Source organism: Larimichthys crocea, chromosome XXIII (genome assembly GCF_000972845.2).
Source record: "Larimichthys crocea isolate SSNF chromosome XXIII, L_crocea_2.0, whole genome shotgun sequence".
In the NCBI taxonomy this organism is placed as follows: Eukaryota; Metazoa; Chordata; class Actinopteri; family Sciaenidae; genus Larimichthys; species Larimichthys crocea.
In genome coordinates, this window is record NC_040033.1 from 4,072,208 (window position 1) to 4,091,651 (window position 19,444).

The 19,444-nt window shown below is 40.2% G+C and overlaps 1 protein-coding gene across 2 annotated transcripts in view; it reads right to left on the minus strand.

The window, feature by feature from the left end:
* kcnh2b (potassium voltage-gated channel, subfamily H (eag-related), member 2b) overlaps positions 1-19,444 on the minus strand; it is a 206,469-nt gene that overhangs the window by 163,584 nt on the left and 23,441 nt on the right. For both annotated transcript variants that reach the window (XM_027274373.1, XM_027274372.1), the window contains exon 2: positions 15,576-15,806. In XM_027274373.1, coding sequence (XP_027130174.1) covers positions 15,576-15,806 — 231 coding nt within the window. The remainder of the gene's footprint in view (positions 1-15,575; positions 15,807-19,444) is intronic.

Genomic DNA, 19,444 nt, shown 5'->3' on the forward strand with positions numbered 1-19,444 from the left:
GAAAATACAAGATAATGACAGTGCAACATCTGGTAAACAAACTTGAATTATTAACTGAACACAATAATATGAATATGATACACACATGCTCTGTATTTGAATTATTTTTAAAAAATATTTTAAGGATATTTAGATTAGAATTAGATTTTAGGCATTAGATATGCTACAGTAGCTCAAGTCTAGCTACAGCCCTAAGTCTATGGGAAATGCTAACAATGCTTCCAAGCTGTTTGAATTGAAGATGGAGAAAAAAATACTGAAACTTATTTCCAATATTTTCAGTTTTCTGTGAAACTGTGTGCAATTACAGGTAGCCTAACAAATGTCATCTTCTACTTTTGGCCTTTACAGAAATGCTGTTAGTTCATAAGAAGGGCATTTCTGGTATGCTAAACACAAAAAAGTTAAATAAAAGCACCACTAAAATTATCTGCACCAAACTTCCTTTTACAGACAGAGAAAGCACAAAGCTGACACATTCAGTATGCAGTCCTTGCAGTGAAAGGTCACTCTGCCTATTTGGGACTAAAAATATTGTCTTCAATTACAAAGATTAAAAACATAAGCCAAGCTAGTACTGCTTTGATCTTTCAACAGTTTCAGAGGGATGCAACCCAGCGTGGTATGATCAAAGCATACACACAGACACACATATTTGTACATCTCCCTCCCTCTTTTGTGTGCATCGGTAACTGTGAATGTAACTATGAGAAAGAGACAGAAAAACATAAGGAGGGAGCAGAGGGGAATCCTTGGACAGTGGTTTGCCAGCCACACACAGACTTATCAAGGAGGTCTCAAATAAACAATGATGTGGGAATGCAGTCAAAATTTCTAGATAATCTTTTGTTTATCCACACAAATACACAGCAAGGAAGCAAGTCCTCACAGAAGCCATTTCCTCAGTCCAATGTTTCCCTGAGTTTCATCAGTGAAGCAACAGTTCAATGGTCTCACATTGGATTTCAACACTAGATAAACTCGATTCCACACAGCCTCATATACAGTCGTCCCTCGCTATATCGCGGTTCACTTTTCGCGGACTCGCTGTTTCGCTGATTTTTTTAGTGTAATTTTGCATGCTTTTTTTTTACAGCGTACTGTACAGTATGAGCGCGCATTGTGTTCTGCGTCCTAAATTGGCTAAGGGAGAACCGCACATGTGTTCTGCGTCCTGATTAACTAAGGGAGTACTGTACAAAATGTGTGTAAAAAGGTGTATAAAAGTGTGTGGTTAGGAGTTTTACGGCCTTAAAACATGTATAATAATTGTAAAACTTACTTCGGGGATTTCGTTTATTGCGGGTTATTTTTAGAACGTATCCCCCGCGATAAACGAGGGACCACTGTACACATACAAACAGCAACCACATGTCTGCACATACAAATGTGGAAAATGCACACTCATTAGAATTCAGTCTTATTCTCATTATACACGCCTGAATGCACACATTACACGTTTCTTTATATATCATTTATATATCCCAATCTACATTGCCTCTTTTGTTTAATATGACATATTACTCAATTTACCATTATTATTCTGCCCCAATGACATTTCCCTTCTGCGTTTAGCAGCATGAAGCAGCAATAGCAACTGGGAAAGCTCAGCCATTTGAGCGTTTGCACCATGGAGGCGAATGAAACCCATCTGACGGGTATTAGACCTCGCACTGCACGGCACAGGCTGATTGACAGGCTTTGATGGACTGAGCCCATGCAGGCAAATGAAGTAATAAAGCTATAACAATGGACCCGCTCTACCTATTCACCCTATCACTGTCTCTAACACGCCTCCTTCTATCACTCTTGATAAGATGAGTGCTGTGTTAGGTGAGCTCAGCTGGCACCATGGCAGCACCCATAAGTCTCCTCAGGTTTTATGGAACAGTTTCTAAAGCAAAGCCTAAAGCAGTGTATCATACATGGCCTCCTACTAACAAGTCATCACACAGAATGATCTACAGTATCTAAAAATGGGTAAAGCCAATGTTCACTTCCACCCCTGCTGCAGCATTTGGCCTATAATCCTATAATTAGCTACAAACCAATCAAAAAGTATTAGAGTACCACATTTGTGGACTACCTTTGCTCAGAGATCCCACTCACCTTCCAGAATAGTTCTGTTAGTTCTATTCTTTATCTGATAATAGCCACAGACACAAAAATAATTTGCTAAAAGATAAAATAAAGTATTTCCATGACCATGTGACAGCCCAGGAAGGTTGTACATCAGGAAACAATGTCTTTACAAATGAAACAGGTTGTGTGTTGCTATATCATGTTATATTAGGTTATTGTACTGTTTAATCTGACTAGTTTAATCTGATCTCATGACCCACAGGCAGGTACTGAGGTCTATGGGATATCTGTAAGCACTACATGTACATTAAGACACAGGTTAAAGCAGTACAACAGGCTTTCACTGTGGCAAAGATATGGACCAGTGAGCAAGATGGACAAGTGTTGCGTAGGTTAACAAGACAAGTAAGGGAAGGAGGCAGACTCACTGCATCCTAGAGTTGCACGATACCCACGGTACCCCGCGGTGCCAAATCGTAACAGTTCCTACTATACTAGAAATTCTACACGATGGTACTACCGTGGATTACTATACTACATTCAAAACAAACAACAAGCTAAAGTTCTGTCTCGCCCAGACGCGCACACGACTTACAGTCACAAACACGAGACAACACACTCACCATGGCAGAAGCACCGAGTGGCCAGTCTGCCGCAGCGTCGTCACCAGTGGCAACACTAATTTTGTTTAAAAAACAAACTTGTTGTTTCAAACTTGTTTCAGTCTCATTCTTATTTCACCAGTATTATGTTTATCATGCACCAAACAGCATAAGTAATTAATAAGTATTTATAACTTGTACAAATGCATTGCAGTTCATAAAAATAATAATTCATCAAATTCATTCATTCATGGTGTGTTGCTGGATGCCGGTCTCATACGGAGTGTAGATGCATGATTCAAGAAGACTCAGTGAACAATCTGATGTGTAACATCACAAAATATTAGTTTATGTCTTTTATAAATTGCACTGTGAACCGGCTCTAGTAAATCTATTGTAATGTCTTGCTGTATTGCTTTTGAAACAACAATTAGTCTAACTCTAAGACTAATATTAAAAATATGATCTTACAGCATTTCTTTAAAAACTGATTTACAACCAGCTTATTTTACAAGCCTGTGAACATAGTTGTTGTGGTTGTCTTGTCAGAATTAGAACATTAGAAATAGGGATGCACTGAATATTCGGCAACCGAAAGTATTCGGCCGAATATTGCAAAAAATGCCACATTCGGCTTTCGGCGAAGTGGCCGAATAGTGGCGTGACGCAATTGATGCAATAAAAACAACGTGCGCAGTGATCTGGCCACGGTTGCCGATTCTTTTCTCATTCACACACAATAAACCCACGATGCAGGATATATGAAAAACACAGGCAAGAAACACATCATACACTGCTCTTTAGCGAAGCTATATACTCTCTACATAACGGCGTCACACATGCGAGGTGCATTCAACGACCGTCGGAATGACTATGATGCGTTCATGAACGTGGGAAAAATGGAAATTCACCGGAAATATAATAAAACTAAATAGTATTTCTTTCAAGAACAAATTAACAGTGATTAAAACAACATGGGCTTTCTAACAGTATAAATGAAATAATAATTATACTAACTGGAAATTCTACTGGAATATTTGAAGGATATTAAATAAACATTTACTTTCTTTGAAAAAACATGTCTACAAATTTATTCTAGGCTATTTATGCAATAGTAAAAAAAATAGTGAAAAACTTAACAACCGCATTTCATATTCGGTTTCGGTATTCGGCCAACTATTTAATTTTTATTTGGTTTCGGCCGAAAATTTTCATTTCGGTGCATCCGTAATTAGAAACTCTGTACAATGCTTTACTTTTAACAGAAAAATCTCCAGAACACAACATTTTGAATCTGGTACATATGTATGTGTGCCTGCATGTGTGTATGTGTAAGAGAGAGAGGCATTCATGCAAGTGGACAGAATACCCCTATTAATATTACAGTCAAGGTTTTCCACATACATACACACACTTTCCAGTGAGACTTTTCCACAACAGCAGTCCTCTCCTCTCTCTGTCACACATACAAACACAGAGAAGAGAACTTAGACATAGAGAAACATTTACATATTGTACACAGTGTGTATTCAGCTTAGCCTGATGTGACGAAACAGAATCTCTGAATAATAAAAATGCAACAAGAGCTGCTTTGTACCTCTGTACTGATACATCTCTGTCAGATGACATCATGAACATCCTGCAGCCTGGAAACATCTCAACAAAACTTGCTGCACTGCACATAAAGTGAAAGGACAATGGGAGAAAACGTTTAGTGGTGTAACAGTACACTAAATTCATGGTTTGGTGTGTAACTTGGTTTTTAGGTAGGTTTTTTAGTACATTGGTACATTGTCGTCTCATTGACCATAACCCTTTATGTTAGTGTATCAGATAAAGTGCTGAAAAACTGGCATACTGTCAATAAATAAGTAACATAAATGTCAGTAATTCACCATACCACTTAACCATTTGATACAAGGGAGCACATTGAAATGGCTAAAATACACAGGTGACGACACAATGTAGCAGGGCACAAGCATAAGCTTGAATTCTGTATTCTCTAGACATATTACGGTCACAAGCACTATATTGTTGGACATTGCTTTGGCACAGTCTAAATCTACAATGAGATGCTGTCTGAACCCAATGAGGATCTGTCTTTGGCTCATTCCACTAGGCATGGGCGATATGGACTAGAAAAAAAAGTTTCCCGATAATTTCTGGTATTTATCACAATAATCTATCACCAAAATAATAATAAAGGCAAACTTTTTATTTCGCTGAGTTTGTTATTGGCAACTGGAGCGTGAGGAAAGAGCTGTTTGTCAATATGTGTGTTGGCCTGAGAGTGTGTCGTGCACATATATACGTCATCAATGGGAATTTATCATTTTTATTGGGGGATGACATATTCTTACTGTGGGGAATGTTTTTGACAATATATCGTAACCGATGACATATCGCACATTGCTACATTCCACTAATCAACACATTTGCTTCATGACATTGTGTGTGAACATGGTCCATTTCCACTGTAACTAATGATAGTGCTCCCATGTAGTGGAGCAATAACACTGCATGGCTAACCCAGACTATAACTGACTAACAACAACTGGTATACCACAATGTTTATTTTTGCCTAATATGTGTCGACACACAGGAAAGACAACGCAACATCTGTGAGCAGTGTGCAAGTGCCTTGCCTGTGTGTGTCTGTTTTAGCCTGGGGTCCTTCATGATGATTGGTGAATTAATTGTCCATCAAGTAGTGACAAGGCTTCATAAGTCTATCAGCTCTCCATTCTTGGCAAATCAATATGCCATCAAGACTAATGTTATAATACAGAAAAACTCAGAGTCCTGAACCCAAGTGGACCCAAAGATAATGAGCTCTGACTCCAGGAAAGTGGTTCACACTCTGATGACAACTTTACTGTTACCATACAGATTCCCATTTTTTAATTAGCAAACAAAGTTTATTCTTCATCATTTTCAATTATAGGATGAGATATACCTGGAATGTCAAAGCTGAACACATTTGTAGACTGGATGTTTACAGATAACCTGCTAAGAATAATGCTAACATATTGAAAAAGTTATTATACGTAATATTTTTTTATTAATAAGGACTGCAGTTAGCCAGCTGGCTAACACTGGCACATTCAAAAAGATGTTGATTAACGTGTTTTGAAATATGTGATTTTGTTATGAAGAAGCTCAGAATCGGTACAAAAAGAGAGAACGAAGAGACTTCTTTCCATTTTTGACATCAACAAAGTTTGCAAATTCAAAACAGGAGTTTCAGTTTCAATTTGCATGCAGATGTAGAGTTGCAGCAAACACACAGAGAGAGCAGGAGTATGAGGGCGTAACTCCAAGTGAGGAAGAGGAGAGGGAGTTTTAAGGCTCTGGGGTAGTAAACTAAACCTGTATTTAAAAAAAACACTTTTAGAAAGCAAATTTATATCGAGCTTGCACACACGGGCAGAGAGACGTCTGAGGCTTGTTCAAGCCAAGCCTTATTCATATGAGTACAATGGTCTCCCTGCATCCAGCCAGTAATGTCACAGGAAAGCGAACCTCAAGGCTTTAAAGGTCTGTGCATGTGCATGTGCATGTGTGTGATAATACTACCAATTCTACTAAAAGTTCTCAGTGCTGGGTGAGGCACACAAGTATATTCACATGTATGTTTATAGTTTGCATTTTTACGTAGCTTTAAGTAAGAGAAATGTGCGTACATGTGTGAAATATAAGAGCAGGTCACATCAGTAGCCTGACGTGCTGCAGTGTTTCTTTTCATGTGCAGCATCATATTAGACTGAAATACATAACAAATGCTTTCTAGGGACCAAGTGATTATTGATCTTCAATTTGGTTCTATAACATCCATGCAAGTAAGGGCCATGTGTACAAAGAACACAAAATGTGACGTGTTAGACACACTGCTGTTTCTTCAGGAACATTTAAGCAAGACACAATAAGTGCAGAGAAAAAACAGGCTGTGGTTCACTTAGCATATATTAGAGCTTGACATTTAACAGCAAATCAGGTCAGCTTGGCCAAAATCCTCACAACACAGCTGTGGTTTGAATCAGACTTGAATAAAAAACTATGAAAACACAGTGATTAGGAAGTCAATTCACTTCATTTATATCATTAAAGGGGCATGGGACATCTTTGTCCAAGTGTCTATACTGTACAAAAGGACATCAGTGAATTTACAACCTGGTCCTCCAACCTGAGTGAGAGATTATCTGCCGATTCCCCTCATAAAAAGATTACAAGTATATTTAAATAAACCACTTCCCAGGGCTAGATTAAATTAACTGCTGGAATTGAATTAAATTTCCACAACTGAATAGGCTCACTACTGTGTACTTAGCATGGATATTAACTATTATTTCACACACACACACACACACACACAGATTACCTAGAGGATGTATTATTGTTGATGCCCACAGTGATTTGGAGGGTGTAAGGCTTCTAATCTTTGGCCCTTTACTGTGTACGAGAGTGTGTGTGTGTGTGTGTGTGTGTGTGTGTGTGTGTGTGTGTGTGTGTGTGTGTGTGTGTGTGTGTGTGAGCATGCAGATCAGCCTGGTACAGCACATTGGGTGACTAATGAGGCAGACACACAATGCAGCGCTATCACACTTCGACGTGTCATGATTCATTATTTGAGTGTCATCAAAAAAACCTTACACACTGTGAGCTCAGTACACAGACTCCAGGACTCACATTGAAAGAGTAGAATTGGAGTGACATGTCATTTGATCTTGATGCTCCTCAATTTGGTGCTTTGTGATCTAATTCAAAGTGTTACTTAACACATACTACCCACTCTCAGTAGACTTGTAGTGAGGGGTTTATATTACATGGTAATACAGCGTGTGTTAAGCTGCAGATCATGTTCTGAGAATGCAGTTGGTCTGAATCCAGTTTCCTATCTGTCACCTTAACCCTCTGTCTTTCCCCTGCCATCTCCCTCCTCTATTCTCTTACATCATGTACAGAGTATGTGCAAGTTCATGCCATTAACTTGTTCATTTGTGCTGAAACAAACGCTCTCCATCTCTGTTTTGAAAATGGACGCCTCTCCCTTCAGTTCAAAGCCTAATAGAACTTGCTGTGTGGGCGACAGATGACAGCATTAGTCGTGTTTGTGTGTCTGTTTGTGTGCGTTGTGCTTTTGTGCTGGAGGTGGGATCATCCGCAGCAGTCATCGGCATAGAGTGCTAACCTCTCCAGAGAGACTGCAGGTCTCTAAGTGCTTTGCTTAGCTACCGCTGCTAGGCAATCAAGAGTCCCCCCCAAGTCGCACAGGACAGCCTGCTCCTCTGGGCTCACTGCATTATTACAGCACAATGCTGTTAGGGCACTCACATTGTCTGATAGACACCTGCTAGTCCTCAAGACCCACAACACAAATAATGTTCACAGTTTATAGTCACATAAGATGGAAAAAGTTTTTTTCCCGTCGATTTAATGCTTTGTCTGTGCACTCAGTCACCTGGCACCAGATGGTTATTTAATTCATTTTATGGTACAAACATACATTCAGCCATGGAGCATCTCATTAAGGATCAAAATCTAAGTAAAGATATACAGTCATAACTATTAGAAAACCTGGTTCATGAGCAGCTCATGTTGCTGTTAAGATGATTTCTAAAGCCTGTGTAGGTGTGGCAGATTCTGTTTTGATTAATGTACTGCTGTGGATGGGGGAGCAGAAACACGTATTTTAGGTTTAAGGATTCTATATTTAGAACACTTTCACCGCTTTACTTTACCATCAGACAAGACTTTCCACAATGGAACTGATGCCATCTCTTCAAAGCCATCAGACCAGACTCTGGAACTGATGCCATCTCTTCAAAGCCATCAGACCAGACTCCTTTTACTTGAATATTTTTACATCTTACTCTGTGAATTGAGGATCGACCACATCAGAGCTGGTGATTGTTGGAACAGTGGAAAGACTAACCAAGATGTTTTAGTGAGTTTCATTTTGCGTCTGTCACATCTGAATGTAGTATGTTTTATGAGTCAATGACATTTAAGATGACCTGTAATAAACTGTCAGGAAATTGTATAACTAAGAGACAATAATAAATGTAGATTGAGTCAGAGCAGAGAGGGTTTGTTTCTTTATGATTGGTTCACAGAATTATTTGTGTAATAAATGTTGGAGGAGAACCACGCTCACTTCAAACCCATGTCAGGAATAGACACAGAAACTTAAATTGAAAGATACAGAATCTGGATTGAAACTTATTCCTAATACTTTTTAGATGCTTACTTTACGTCCAAAAGACCCTAATGACACAGTTAGAAGGCTGTTGGGGATTTAGGTTTCCATATTATATATCATAAAAATGAATGTGTAACTATTGTGTATTAGTGATTTACTGCATGTTTAATTGCAGGAAGTATCATGCTCATCATACAGTGCAGCTGTTGAGGAAATTAAGATTTGCCTTGGTGCATGTGATGTGCAGACGCACACCAACTTAGTGCTACCCAAAAGAGGGAGACGGCTGATTTTTATTCAGTTGAGATAAAGGACATTGTATTGTTGACACAGCTGCCTCCCGACCTTAGAACAAAGATCATTGGTTTCAGTCATTAAAAGCATGATAAAGAGGTACAGAGTGTGCGACTATGTTCAAGCTTGATAAAAAAAAATGTAGAAGACAAATAGGTTGAGGCTCTGATACAATCGATTCAGGGGATTCCCAGGTAAGCAGTGACTGAAGCTAATGTCATTGTGAACTAATCTTTTTTTCCTTCAAATAAAGTTGAAATTTTTCTCCTAAGTTGATCGCCACAAGTATGTGGCCCCTTTTCAACAAAGGAAACAGCAACATGGACTCATGGTGCTGAGTCCAGTTAGAGTAGGTGCTCTGGGCAATCAGAGCTTTTATAGCAGATGGAAGGTAAACTTGAGAGATGAGAACAGTGTTAAAGAGTGCTCACTGATGTGCACAGGATTGGGCATGATGTCCTGACCATTGGACAGTTAACGTTAACACGTCTTTAATGTGGCATTTCAGCTTAACAGCTCCATCTGTCTGTCCTTCCCTCTGACCTCTGTCTGCCAAATATTTTTGCTAAATAGGGCTAACTAGAGGATGCACTGATCCACTTTTTCAGTTGCAATTTGAATCTGGATATCAGTTTTGCCTGGTCAAGTGCAGCCTGGGTGCATATGATCCCCTGTCCCCCTCTCCCCTGTTTCCTCTCTATCTTCAACTGTGGTATCTATTTAAGGCATAACCCTCACCCCAGCACAGTGGCAATAATAAATGAGTAAATGAAGCTGTTCACCATCTCTGTCATAAATGCTGCTATAGTTACAAGCATTAGTTATGTCTCTCACAAGAATAATAGAAGCAAATCAACAAAGATCTTGTCCAAATGTCCTGTATGAAATATTTACTTTTGGACCAAATAGCTAACACTACTCAAAGGATTTCTGTCGTCTGTCTGAACTTACAGAAAGACATCTCTTGAAATAGGATTCAGACTTGCTTCAGCAGCTCAACACTGACAGCAGTGACATCCTTAAATTGATCTAGGTCATGATGGCTGTCTTCATAGCTTCTTGATACAGACAACCTGCATTGGAACCCACACTGTCACATGGTTTCAGGCTGATGGCAAGCAATATTTTCTCTTCACTGGTGGAGGGGCAGAGAGAGACAGAAAGACAGAGGCCGTGAGAAAGTTAAAGACAGAGTGTCGATGAAATGGGAGAGAGGAAAAGCCAGAGATAGTGAGGCTTTGCAACAAGAGCCAAGAGGAAAGAAGGGAGAGAGACAAACAGTGAGACACAATACGACATAATGAGGAAAGAAAGATAAGAAACAAGGAGATAAGGATGTGAGTTACAGAGAGAATGACTGAGATTCCGATAGAGGGTTTTAGCATGAAAGTGTTAGACAAATAATAAAGAATATCTACCCAATTTAAACTGTTTATAGACAGTTTTCCCACCTACTATTTTTCTGTATCCAAAAGAACAAAGACACCTGGCTCTTGTTTCACCTTCCTTCTCCTTCCCAGTTACCACCATATTTCCCTAAGAACCAAAGGCCAACATTAAACCATAGAGATATGTCAGCCATCAATTGGATTCAAAGCCTTACAGGTAATACCCAGCTGTGGCAGTAGCCCATGTACCAAACCCTCTACATGTCCAGTCTATGTGTGCATGTTTCCTATTGCATTTTACCTGGAGAGCATGATTGATTAAGCTGGTGAGCAATCGGAGTCGGACAATTGAGTGCGAGCGTGAGAAGGGAGATCCATCATTGTGAAGGCTCATGCCTAAGCTTGGCACTAGATAAATGGGCTTGGATGAAGCCTGTGTGTGCTCATAGCATGTGTGAGTGTGCATGCAATGTGTTCACGCATGTGTGTGTGCGTTCTCTGTGTGGATGCATGTATGGGACTATTCCAAGTACACACACGTATACACATGCCTGCACACTCATTGCTTAGATTGCTTTTCTTTACCTTTTTTGCCTTTGCAAGAGGAGGGAGGTGCGAGAAACAGAGGGGAAGGAGGCAAAGGGGACAAGAGGAGGTGGCATAGTGTTTCCTCCCTGTGTGCATTATGGATGAGACGTGTCCACAGTGTTCGATCAGCAGCTCACTGATGGCTTGAAGGTGTCCTGCTGGGGTTACCTAAGACTCTGTGTTTGTGTCTTTGTGAGCTCCAGTGTGTGTGACTATGATTGAGAGAGAGGAGTATCTGCCCCCTCCCCCCCCCACACACACACACACAGAAAACAAACTCCCTTCCTGGGCATAATTTTGTATGAATTTACCTTTCTTTAATTTAGTACAAATCAATGGGGAGTTTAGTAACCAAAAAAAGCTTTGGGTCAACACAAAGACAGAGAAGCTTCGATGTGCAATGTAAAATAATGACAGTAAGCTATAGAATGCATTATCTAGTAGACAGAAGAGGTAAATTACAATATATCAATAATACTGCACTAGACGATAGTATACACCTAGAAACACCCCCCTCAGAAAGGAAATGTGTCCAGTGGAGGAAGAGTGCTAAAACATTGGAGAAATTGTTCCATCCAGTCATAAGAGTGTCCTTTGGTTACTGTGACAACATGATGAGGGCCTCTCTACAAACTCCATGGCAACATGACAAACACAGCTCCCCATTCATAGAGAAGCATATGCCTGCTGTATAGATGCAGTGCTTGTGTGTGTGTACGAAGGGGCTCAGACAGATCGCCAACCACTAACCTAAAGCCCCCCACTCCATTAACGACCTGCGCCTGGCCAACAACCTGAATGAGTTAGAGTCACTTTGAAAGACAAAAGGATAGTCCTGAAACCCCCCCCATAACACCCTCAACCAACACCAACTCATATAGTCAGCTCCATCTCCCACTCAGCTCAGCAGGTGCCTGAGTGTCTCCCCAGATACCCACCTCACTAGGCTCAATCTCTACATCCTCTTTTACCTCCGTGATGGCTCTCTCTGTTCAGGAGAGGGATGTAAACAGAACACAATCTTCTCCATGTGCATATGATCTTCTGAACAGTGGATTTATTTCCAATCATACATTTTAAGTCTAACTTGATCTAACTAGATGATATTACTTTTAACTATTCATACTGACAAAATTATGCTGAAATATCTCCATATCCAAATATTAAAAAAATTTGTTGAAAGAGTCACACATTTTCGTGGGGTGTACATGAGTGTATAGTCAACTGGGCTCAGTCACAATGCCACAGTAGATGAGAACAGCTTGAACAGTCCTCCCAACATTCATTACTTCCTTACTGCGAGCATGCAGAAGACACTGCAGGGTTTTCGTGGGCATGTAGTCAATTTGTGAGACGAAGCACTGAGAGAACACAAGGCTCCTCCAAAACCAAATTATTCTCCTACTTGTTGCAACGCAGTTACAGTGCTGTGAGTACACCAGGATTTGGAATCAACCTTCAGTTTTCATAGTTACAGCTAAAGGCCACAGAAGATACTTGTTTCTGACTGGCTGTTCATTTGTCAACATTTCATGAAAATACATCCATTACAGCTTTCCTTTGAAAAAATAATAATTCTTTGACCTGTACTTCTAGGGTTGACTATGTACACCTCTTCCAATGAAGACCAGCACCGCACCTCACCTCATACAGTTTCATCATTAGAAGGGTGAGACTGTGAATTCAACTGTGGATACGAATCACATTCAGAATTCACTACACACATCCCTGGGAATACAACAGATGCTCAAAGTTGGCAACGTGAATGATGCAATTAGTTTGTCTACAGTACGAGTAAATCAAAGTCATGTCTTTGTCATTGGAAGCTGTGAGAAAAATGTGATGGTAGAAAGCTAACCAGTAGTGCGCTTGAGGAAAAACTTGACCATCATTTCAGCTGTTATGTCTGAGACTGTGTGCAACAGTGCAGACATGGAGCATGCTCTGCTGACCCTTCATGGATAAGTTAAATGTAAATATGAAATTTGAATCTACAAGACTTTAGGTAGAGCTAAGCTGCTGCATTAAGTATCCAGAATGTATTATTATTCTTCCTTGCATGAAAAACTCTTGGTGCACTTTGTATTAAACAGACCGGAAGACACTTTCCATAGTTTTTAAAAGTATATGATGTTGTTTGGGGATGAGTGTTGCTTTGCTGGGCCACGCTCATCTACCCCCCACAGACCACCTTTTAATGCTTCTATTTATATGGATATTTAAATCAGAATACATGAATCACTTCCCTCCTAAAACTACAAACTATAGTGTGACATTTTTGTTATTATGGTAATTTATCTTTTGTCTAGAATGTCATGGTACGTTCAAGGTACTGCACTCAGTATGCTAACAGCAGCTTCACAGCTACCAGCCTACACTGGCACAAGACTTCTTGCAGGCATTAAGTGTTCTTTCCAAATCCTTTAACTATGTGTTGTTAGCATGGTGGACTCTCGTTAACATAGTCAGTGGAGCAGAAATTACAACACCGCTGCAATTCTATATACAGAGTTGTAGCCTTTTACGAGGTCCTTTTGTAAAGCAGATTGTTGGTGTCTCCAGTATAAACAGTGGAAAGTGAAATGTGCAGAGGGGAGAGATGAATTGGCAAAGCAGCACTCCTCAGAAGTATCATGAGACAGCTGGCGCCATCTCTCTGTTTCTCCCTCTCCTCTTTACTTGCTTTCTCTCACCACCAGCAACGCTTTCAGATTATGTGAGAAACACACTTTCTGACAGTCACTGTTCCACTCTCTCACTCTGTGTTTCTCCCACCTCTCACCCACTGCTTTTTCCTCACTTTTCAGAGCGGTACTGTTTTCCTGCCTCTTAGTCATCTTGCCCTCTTTTTACCCTCAGTTTGTTTCAACCCCCCTTCTCTGTCTCTCTCACTCTCTCTTTCGCTCTCTCGATCTCTCTCTCTCACTCTCTCCCACAGGTGGAAAATGTCCAGCTGATGCTTTGGCCATAGCCCAGGGAGTTGCTGACTTTATTACCATGGCAGCTCTTTATCACCATGGAAGATTTCTATCGTTGCCATGACCAGTGTCCTCTTACTTGGTCCTGGTCCAGTTGGCATGTGTGTGGACATAAATACACTCTTGCTACTGCAGACAATTCTCCAAGGGCTTCCCCCATTTACTTTCCTCTGAAGTACATTTTCCTGTAAAGGTTCATTCAGCTACACTGTTCACATATGTTTTTGACTTGGATGTGTCAAATACTGAAGTCTAAGCCCAGTTATAGATTAGTCTGTTAATACAACCTGGACACAAACCAAAAGTACCATACTGCATTCTCTGCACTTCCATGCTCGTCACAACAAGAAATCTGGCAGTAAAAAATTGCAAGACACACAAAATACAACATGGACTTATCAGCAAACAGTAGTCAGGTCACTCACACATAGCAGCTCAAACATAAACATGAGCTTGTGTGTGCCAAATGTTTTGTACACACAAACAGATACCGGGGCCAACTGAGAAACAAGTGCAATTTATAGCAACAAAACCATTCAAACACCTAAAGAATCCACATACAAGCACACTCAAATACATACACAAACGAGTGCCTTTTCATAGTACTCCTTCCATCCTAACCCATGCATATAAACTCATACAAACACAGCAGCTCAAAAGTGTATTTAAAATGTGCTACTTTGGTTCTGATGCCGCCTCTCTCTGTCTGCAGTGTAATCTGATTGGTTACAGGTCATAAGTAATATCTACTCAGGACTAAAAGCTACTGTGTTACGGACAGGCAAAGAGTGGACTGACAGGAGCAGTTCAGTGTTTTGAAGGTGAAGCAGAATACAATCCTCAAGATCTTCTTTGCCTACTACCTCTGTTGTTCCCAATGAGTACGCATTCAGTGAATCTCAGCAGTTTATGAGAAGAACAAAATGCTGAGCAACTTCTGCACCACCATCTGGTGCTACTGAACTGGAACTACCAACCGAGGACAGGGACTCAAATTTCAATACAACTTTGATTGACTTTATACAAATGGGTAGTTCTTGTGTTTATTTATAATTTATTCTTTAGAGATTATGATGAGAAATTCTCTTTTGCAGCATTTAATTAAACTAATGCTTAAAGCCATTTCATCACTGCATTTTACTGTAGGTATGTATTGGTTGCAAATATTGATCAGTCTCCTGGATTACTAACAATTTACATCAGCCCTGAAAAAAGTATACTGGTCAACCCCTAATACACACTGAGCTTCTTTTTGGTTTAGTCCATTTCTATCCATCTCTATGACTCCTGTCAGCTCTTGTGCAAAACAACACACACAAACACACTTTCCTTTTAAAAGGTGTACAGACACTGTACAAGCGAACAGGTCCAAAAACAGATGCACACTCCCTCTCCTACAGCCACACAAATACATCTCAAATCACTTCTTTTTTTTTTTTCCTACCATCTTTGCGGTAGAGGTTGATCTCCACTTTCCTCTCCTCCGACCCAAGCAGGGCCTGCGCCATCTGGGCGATGGCCAGTCGCTTGGTGTCTGGTCCGTACAGGAAGTTACACGTGCATGGCTTCTGCATGATTTCAGCGCGCGAGTAACCACACAGGTGGCAGAAGCCATCGTTGCAGAAGATGATGGCGCAGTTCTCCACTCTTGCATTGGCTATGACGAACTTACGACCTGCAGGTGGAATGAGAAACGTTTCGTTTAGAGTTTTTCAGGAGAAATCGGTCAGCACAGTTTACCTATACATACATTTGCAATGTAGCTTTAACCTACTGCACTACTAGGGCCACTGATATGGGTTAAGAAAATGAAATAAAGCATATATAAAAAAAAAAGGTTTAGGCCTTTCTCAGCATTTTGACTTAGCCTTAAACCATAGGTGTAATCAATTATATTATTAATAATGCCAGCTACCCCATTAGCCTGACCAATGCCAGGCTTGGATAACTGTATAAGCCTTTTTCACAGCGTAGTCATAGAAATAATAGGGTCAACAGGTGTTTCCAATCATACTAATTAAGGGTCAGTTCCATTTAGTGCAGCAGAGACTTTCCAACATGCACCGCAGCAGCACCCTGACTCTGTGTGACCTGAATGGAACTGAGCCTTAATTAGTATCATTGATAACACCTGTGTTGGGTTTACCCTACTAGTTCATGTCAAAATGGTTGCTTGAAAAAAACGGACAAAAACTTTAGTAGTAGAACAGTAGAAAGTAGTCTAGTAGTGAAAATATTAGTTATATTTAGTGTGGTTTATATTTTGTTGCTACTCTTATATTAAACCACTTGGTTCATTATTAACCGCATTTCACGGGCATCACTGCAGAGCCCTGTTAGCAGGGATGCTAACTACTCATTAAAGACACGATATCACCTGCGCATTTAGCTAGCGTAGCAGTTTTGCTATCTAAAGGCAAATATCTTTAAGCCTAATAAACCTGTAAAAAAGAAGCTGTAAAGTCGTTCAGCTACAACATTCACAAACCTTTTCAGCAGCGTACTAAACAATATAAAATACTTAAATAATCCACTTCACGACTTTTTCACACTTTCTGCCAGTCAGCCTCCTGCTGCCCATAGACATATAGACATATATGTCTATATGTCTATGCTGCTGCCATGTCAACTTCAAAATAAGAGTCCTACTTTCAAAATAAAATAAAGTGTGTGTGTGTGTGTGTGTGTGTGTGTGTGTGTGTGTGTGTGTGTGTGTGTGTGTGTGTGTGTGTGTCTGTGGGGCCATAGGTTAGCATATGTGTTTATAATTGTGGTCAAAAGTCTAAACCGCAGCTGCGACCTTGGTAGCTCCATCTCCCACAAAGCACTGATGTGTGCCTCTCTCTAAACCACTTACTGCAGAAGGAGCCATTTAGTTCCATGGCCTCTGCTCAATGTCAGTGGATGATCTGAATGCACTCAGAGAGCAGCTCCACAGACTCTCTTAACCAAGTACACTGACTCTTTACTTGCAATACTTTGTGATTGAGCTACAAGTCTCCAGATTGTCTGAGGTGAATCACCTGTGTGTGTGTGCGTGCGTGCGTGCGTGCGTGCGTGCGTGCGTGTGTCAGTGTGATAGGTGGGCTGATGGATGGCCTCCACTAAAAAGGTTTAAGAAGAGCCCCAATCTTCCCTGTCACTTTTACTTAGTACTGGGGCCAATTGTGAGGATAGTCATATAGATGGTAAGAAGGAAAGACTGGTGACTGGTGACAGAAAAGGGTGCCTGAAGCAGAAACAGCAGGAGGGCTGGATGAGGATAAACAAGTGGATGGAAATGGGATGATTGCAAAGAAAGACTTTGGGAAGGAAGGAAGAATGACAGAGGAAACAGGAGATAAATTGAGGGAAGGTTGGCTAGAGGATGAGAAAGAAGTGAAACAGAAGCAAGATAATGAATGGAGTGAGATTTTGAGAAAAAGATAAGGTGGAGCGGGGATAGAGGAGAAGTGATCTGTCCGGGGATGAGAGGGCACAGAAAAGATCTGAACACATTTCTCAGCAATTAGCTTGCATCAAATAAATGTACTGGAGACTGTCGTGAAAAACCAGACACTTTTTCTCCCAGGCTTTGTCAGAATATTTCACTGTGTGGCTGTGATTCAATTCAATAAAAACACAGAACAGACAGGAGAAGAAAGAAGGGACACTATAAAATCTGAAAGTCAAATCAAATACTCTACGCTAATAAATATATTAACAGATAAATATAAATAGCTTTTAAAAACAATCTAAAATCCACAAAGTAATTAAGACATAAACAGTGAAAATTTAGAGGATGGAGAGCAGAGAGGGTAAAAAAGATGGGCAAGCAGGTTAAGCATGAATGACACCAACACTTACAAAGTTTGCAGTTTATCTCTGTTCATCTTAACCAAAACATCTGCAACATGACAGCGACTCTGACTCTTCAGTTCCATAAAATGCATATACCTCTTTTCACTAGAGCAAGATTTGGGTGTTCTGCAACGTGGTCTGGAATTTTGACTGAGATTGAACTCAGTTGTGAGTTGAAATGTCCTGTCCTGACAAAGTAGGTGTGAAAGGCTGCTTAAACTTACTCTGCACCAACAGTACAGCATAATTATGATCACAAGTGTAAACATAATACAAGTTTTGAGCGTGGCTGCACATGGAAAGGATATCACCCACAACATAGCCCTTACTGTTACCATAATGCAAATCTGAATCATGTATGGAGGCTGCAAAGCCCCATATTTCTGAAGTGGCAACACTACTCCTCAATATTTTATGTGCTATTTTAAAAAGGATGGCTTACAAAGGTAAGAAATTTGGGCATTTAGGAAGATTGCTGCACTACGTCTGGTTCTGTCTGCTGAAGTTTTCAACAAAGATAATGGTCACTCAGATGGTCTGGAAACAGTGAAAGCCACTAACAATGCCACATTTCAGGCAAGACATTATAATGAGAAAAAACTCTTTAGGATACAGAAAACTATTTTTTCAGTAAGAGCTTGCATAGGGAGTGTTCATCAGAGGACCTTTTTGTGAGAGGCCTGGATAAAAAGGATAGAGTCATGACCATTAAGCTTTTTAGGTGACATAAACAACATTACTTCAGCCACAATATTATTGTTGCAGTGAACAAGCCATGCAGGTCCTTAATGCACACTAGAGCTCGAAAAAACAAAAACAGCCTGACATTTTTGGTCATTTACATTCTATGTTGGAAGAGCCTCATAAAAGCTGTTGGTGATAACTCTTCCCTGAAGGACTTCAGGCTGTGGAAAGGGAATGTGCACCTTATTGCTGCAGTGAACTGAGAGATTTTGCTCCTGGAATTGCTCAGTTTTTCAGACTTTAAATCGTTATTACAATGTACCTCAAAACACAGCACCAGCTCCTGGTGAACTGGGTTGAAAATGTTGGAGAAAGGTAAAGGACATTGTCTCCATTTTTAACCAGATTAATTCAATTTATAAATGTAGACAGGTGCTGGATGGAGAAACAAAAAAAACATGACAAAAGAAAAAATGATCAATAGAGAGAACTCTGAACAGAGGCCACTGAATGATGCCAACGTACGAATGAGTACTATAAGTACTATGCAATACATCAGGCTGTGCCATCATATATCTACAGCACCAGAAGAATTAAATAGGCTCAATCAGGCAGCTTGATTCACAAACGATCCAATCCCTACCATGTTCAAAACCTGTTAAAATATGTTTCAAAATCATAAATTACCTCAAAAAACTGCTTAGAACCATCCTAAAATATATTTACACAAACAATAGACACGATGCAGGGCTGCGAGGGGGGCAACTAGCCTCAAGGCTTTGCTCCAAA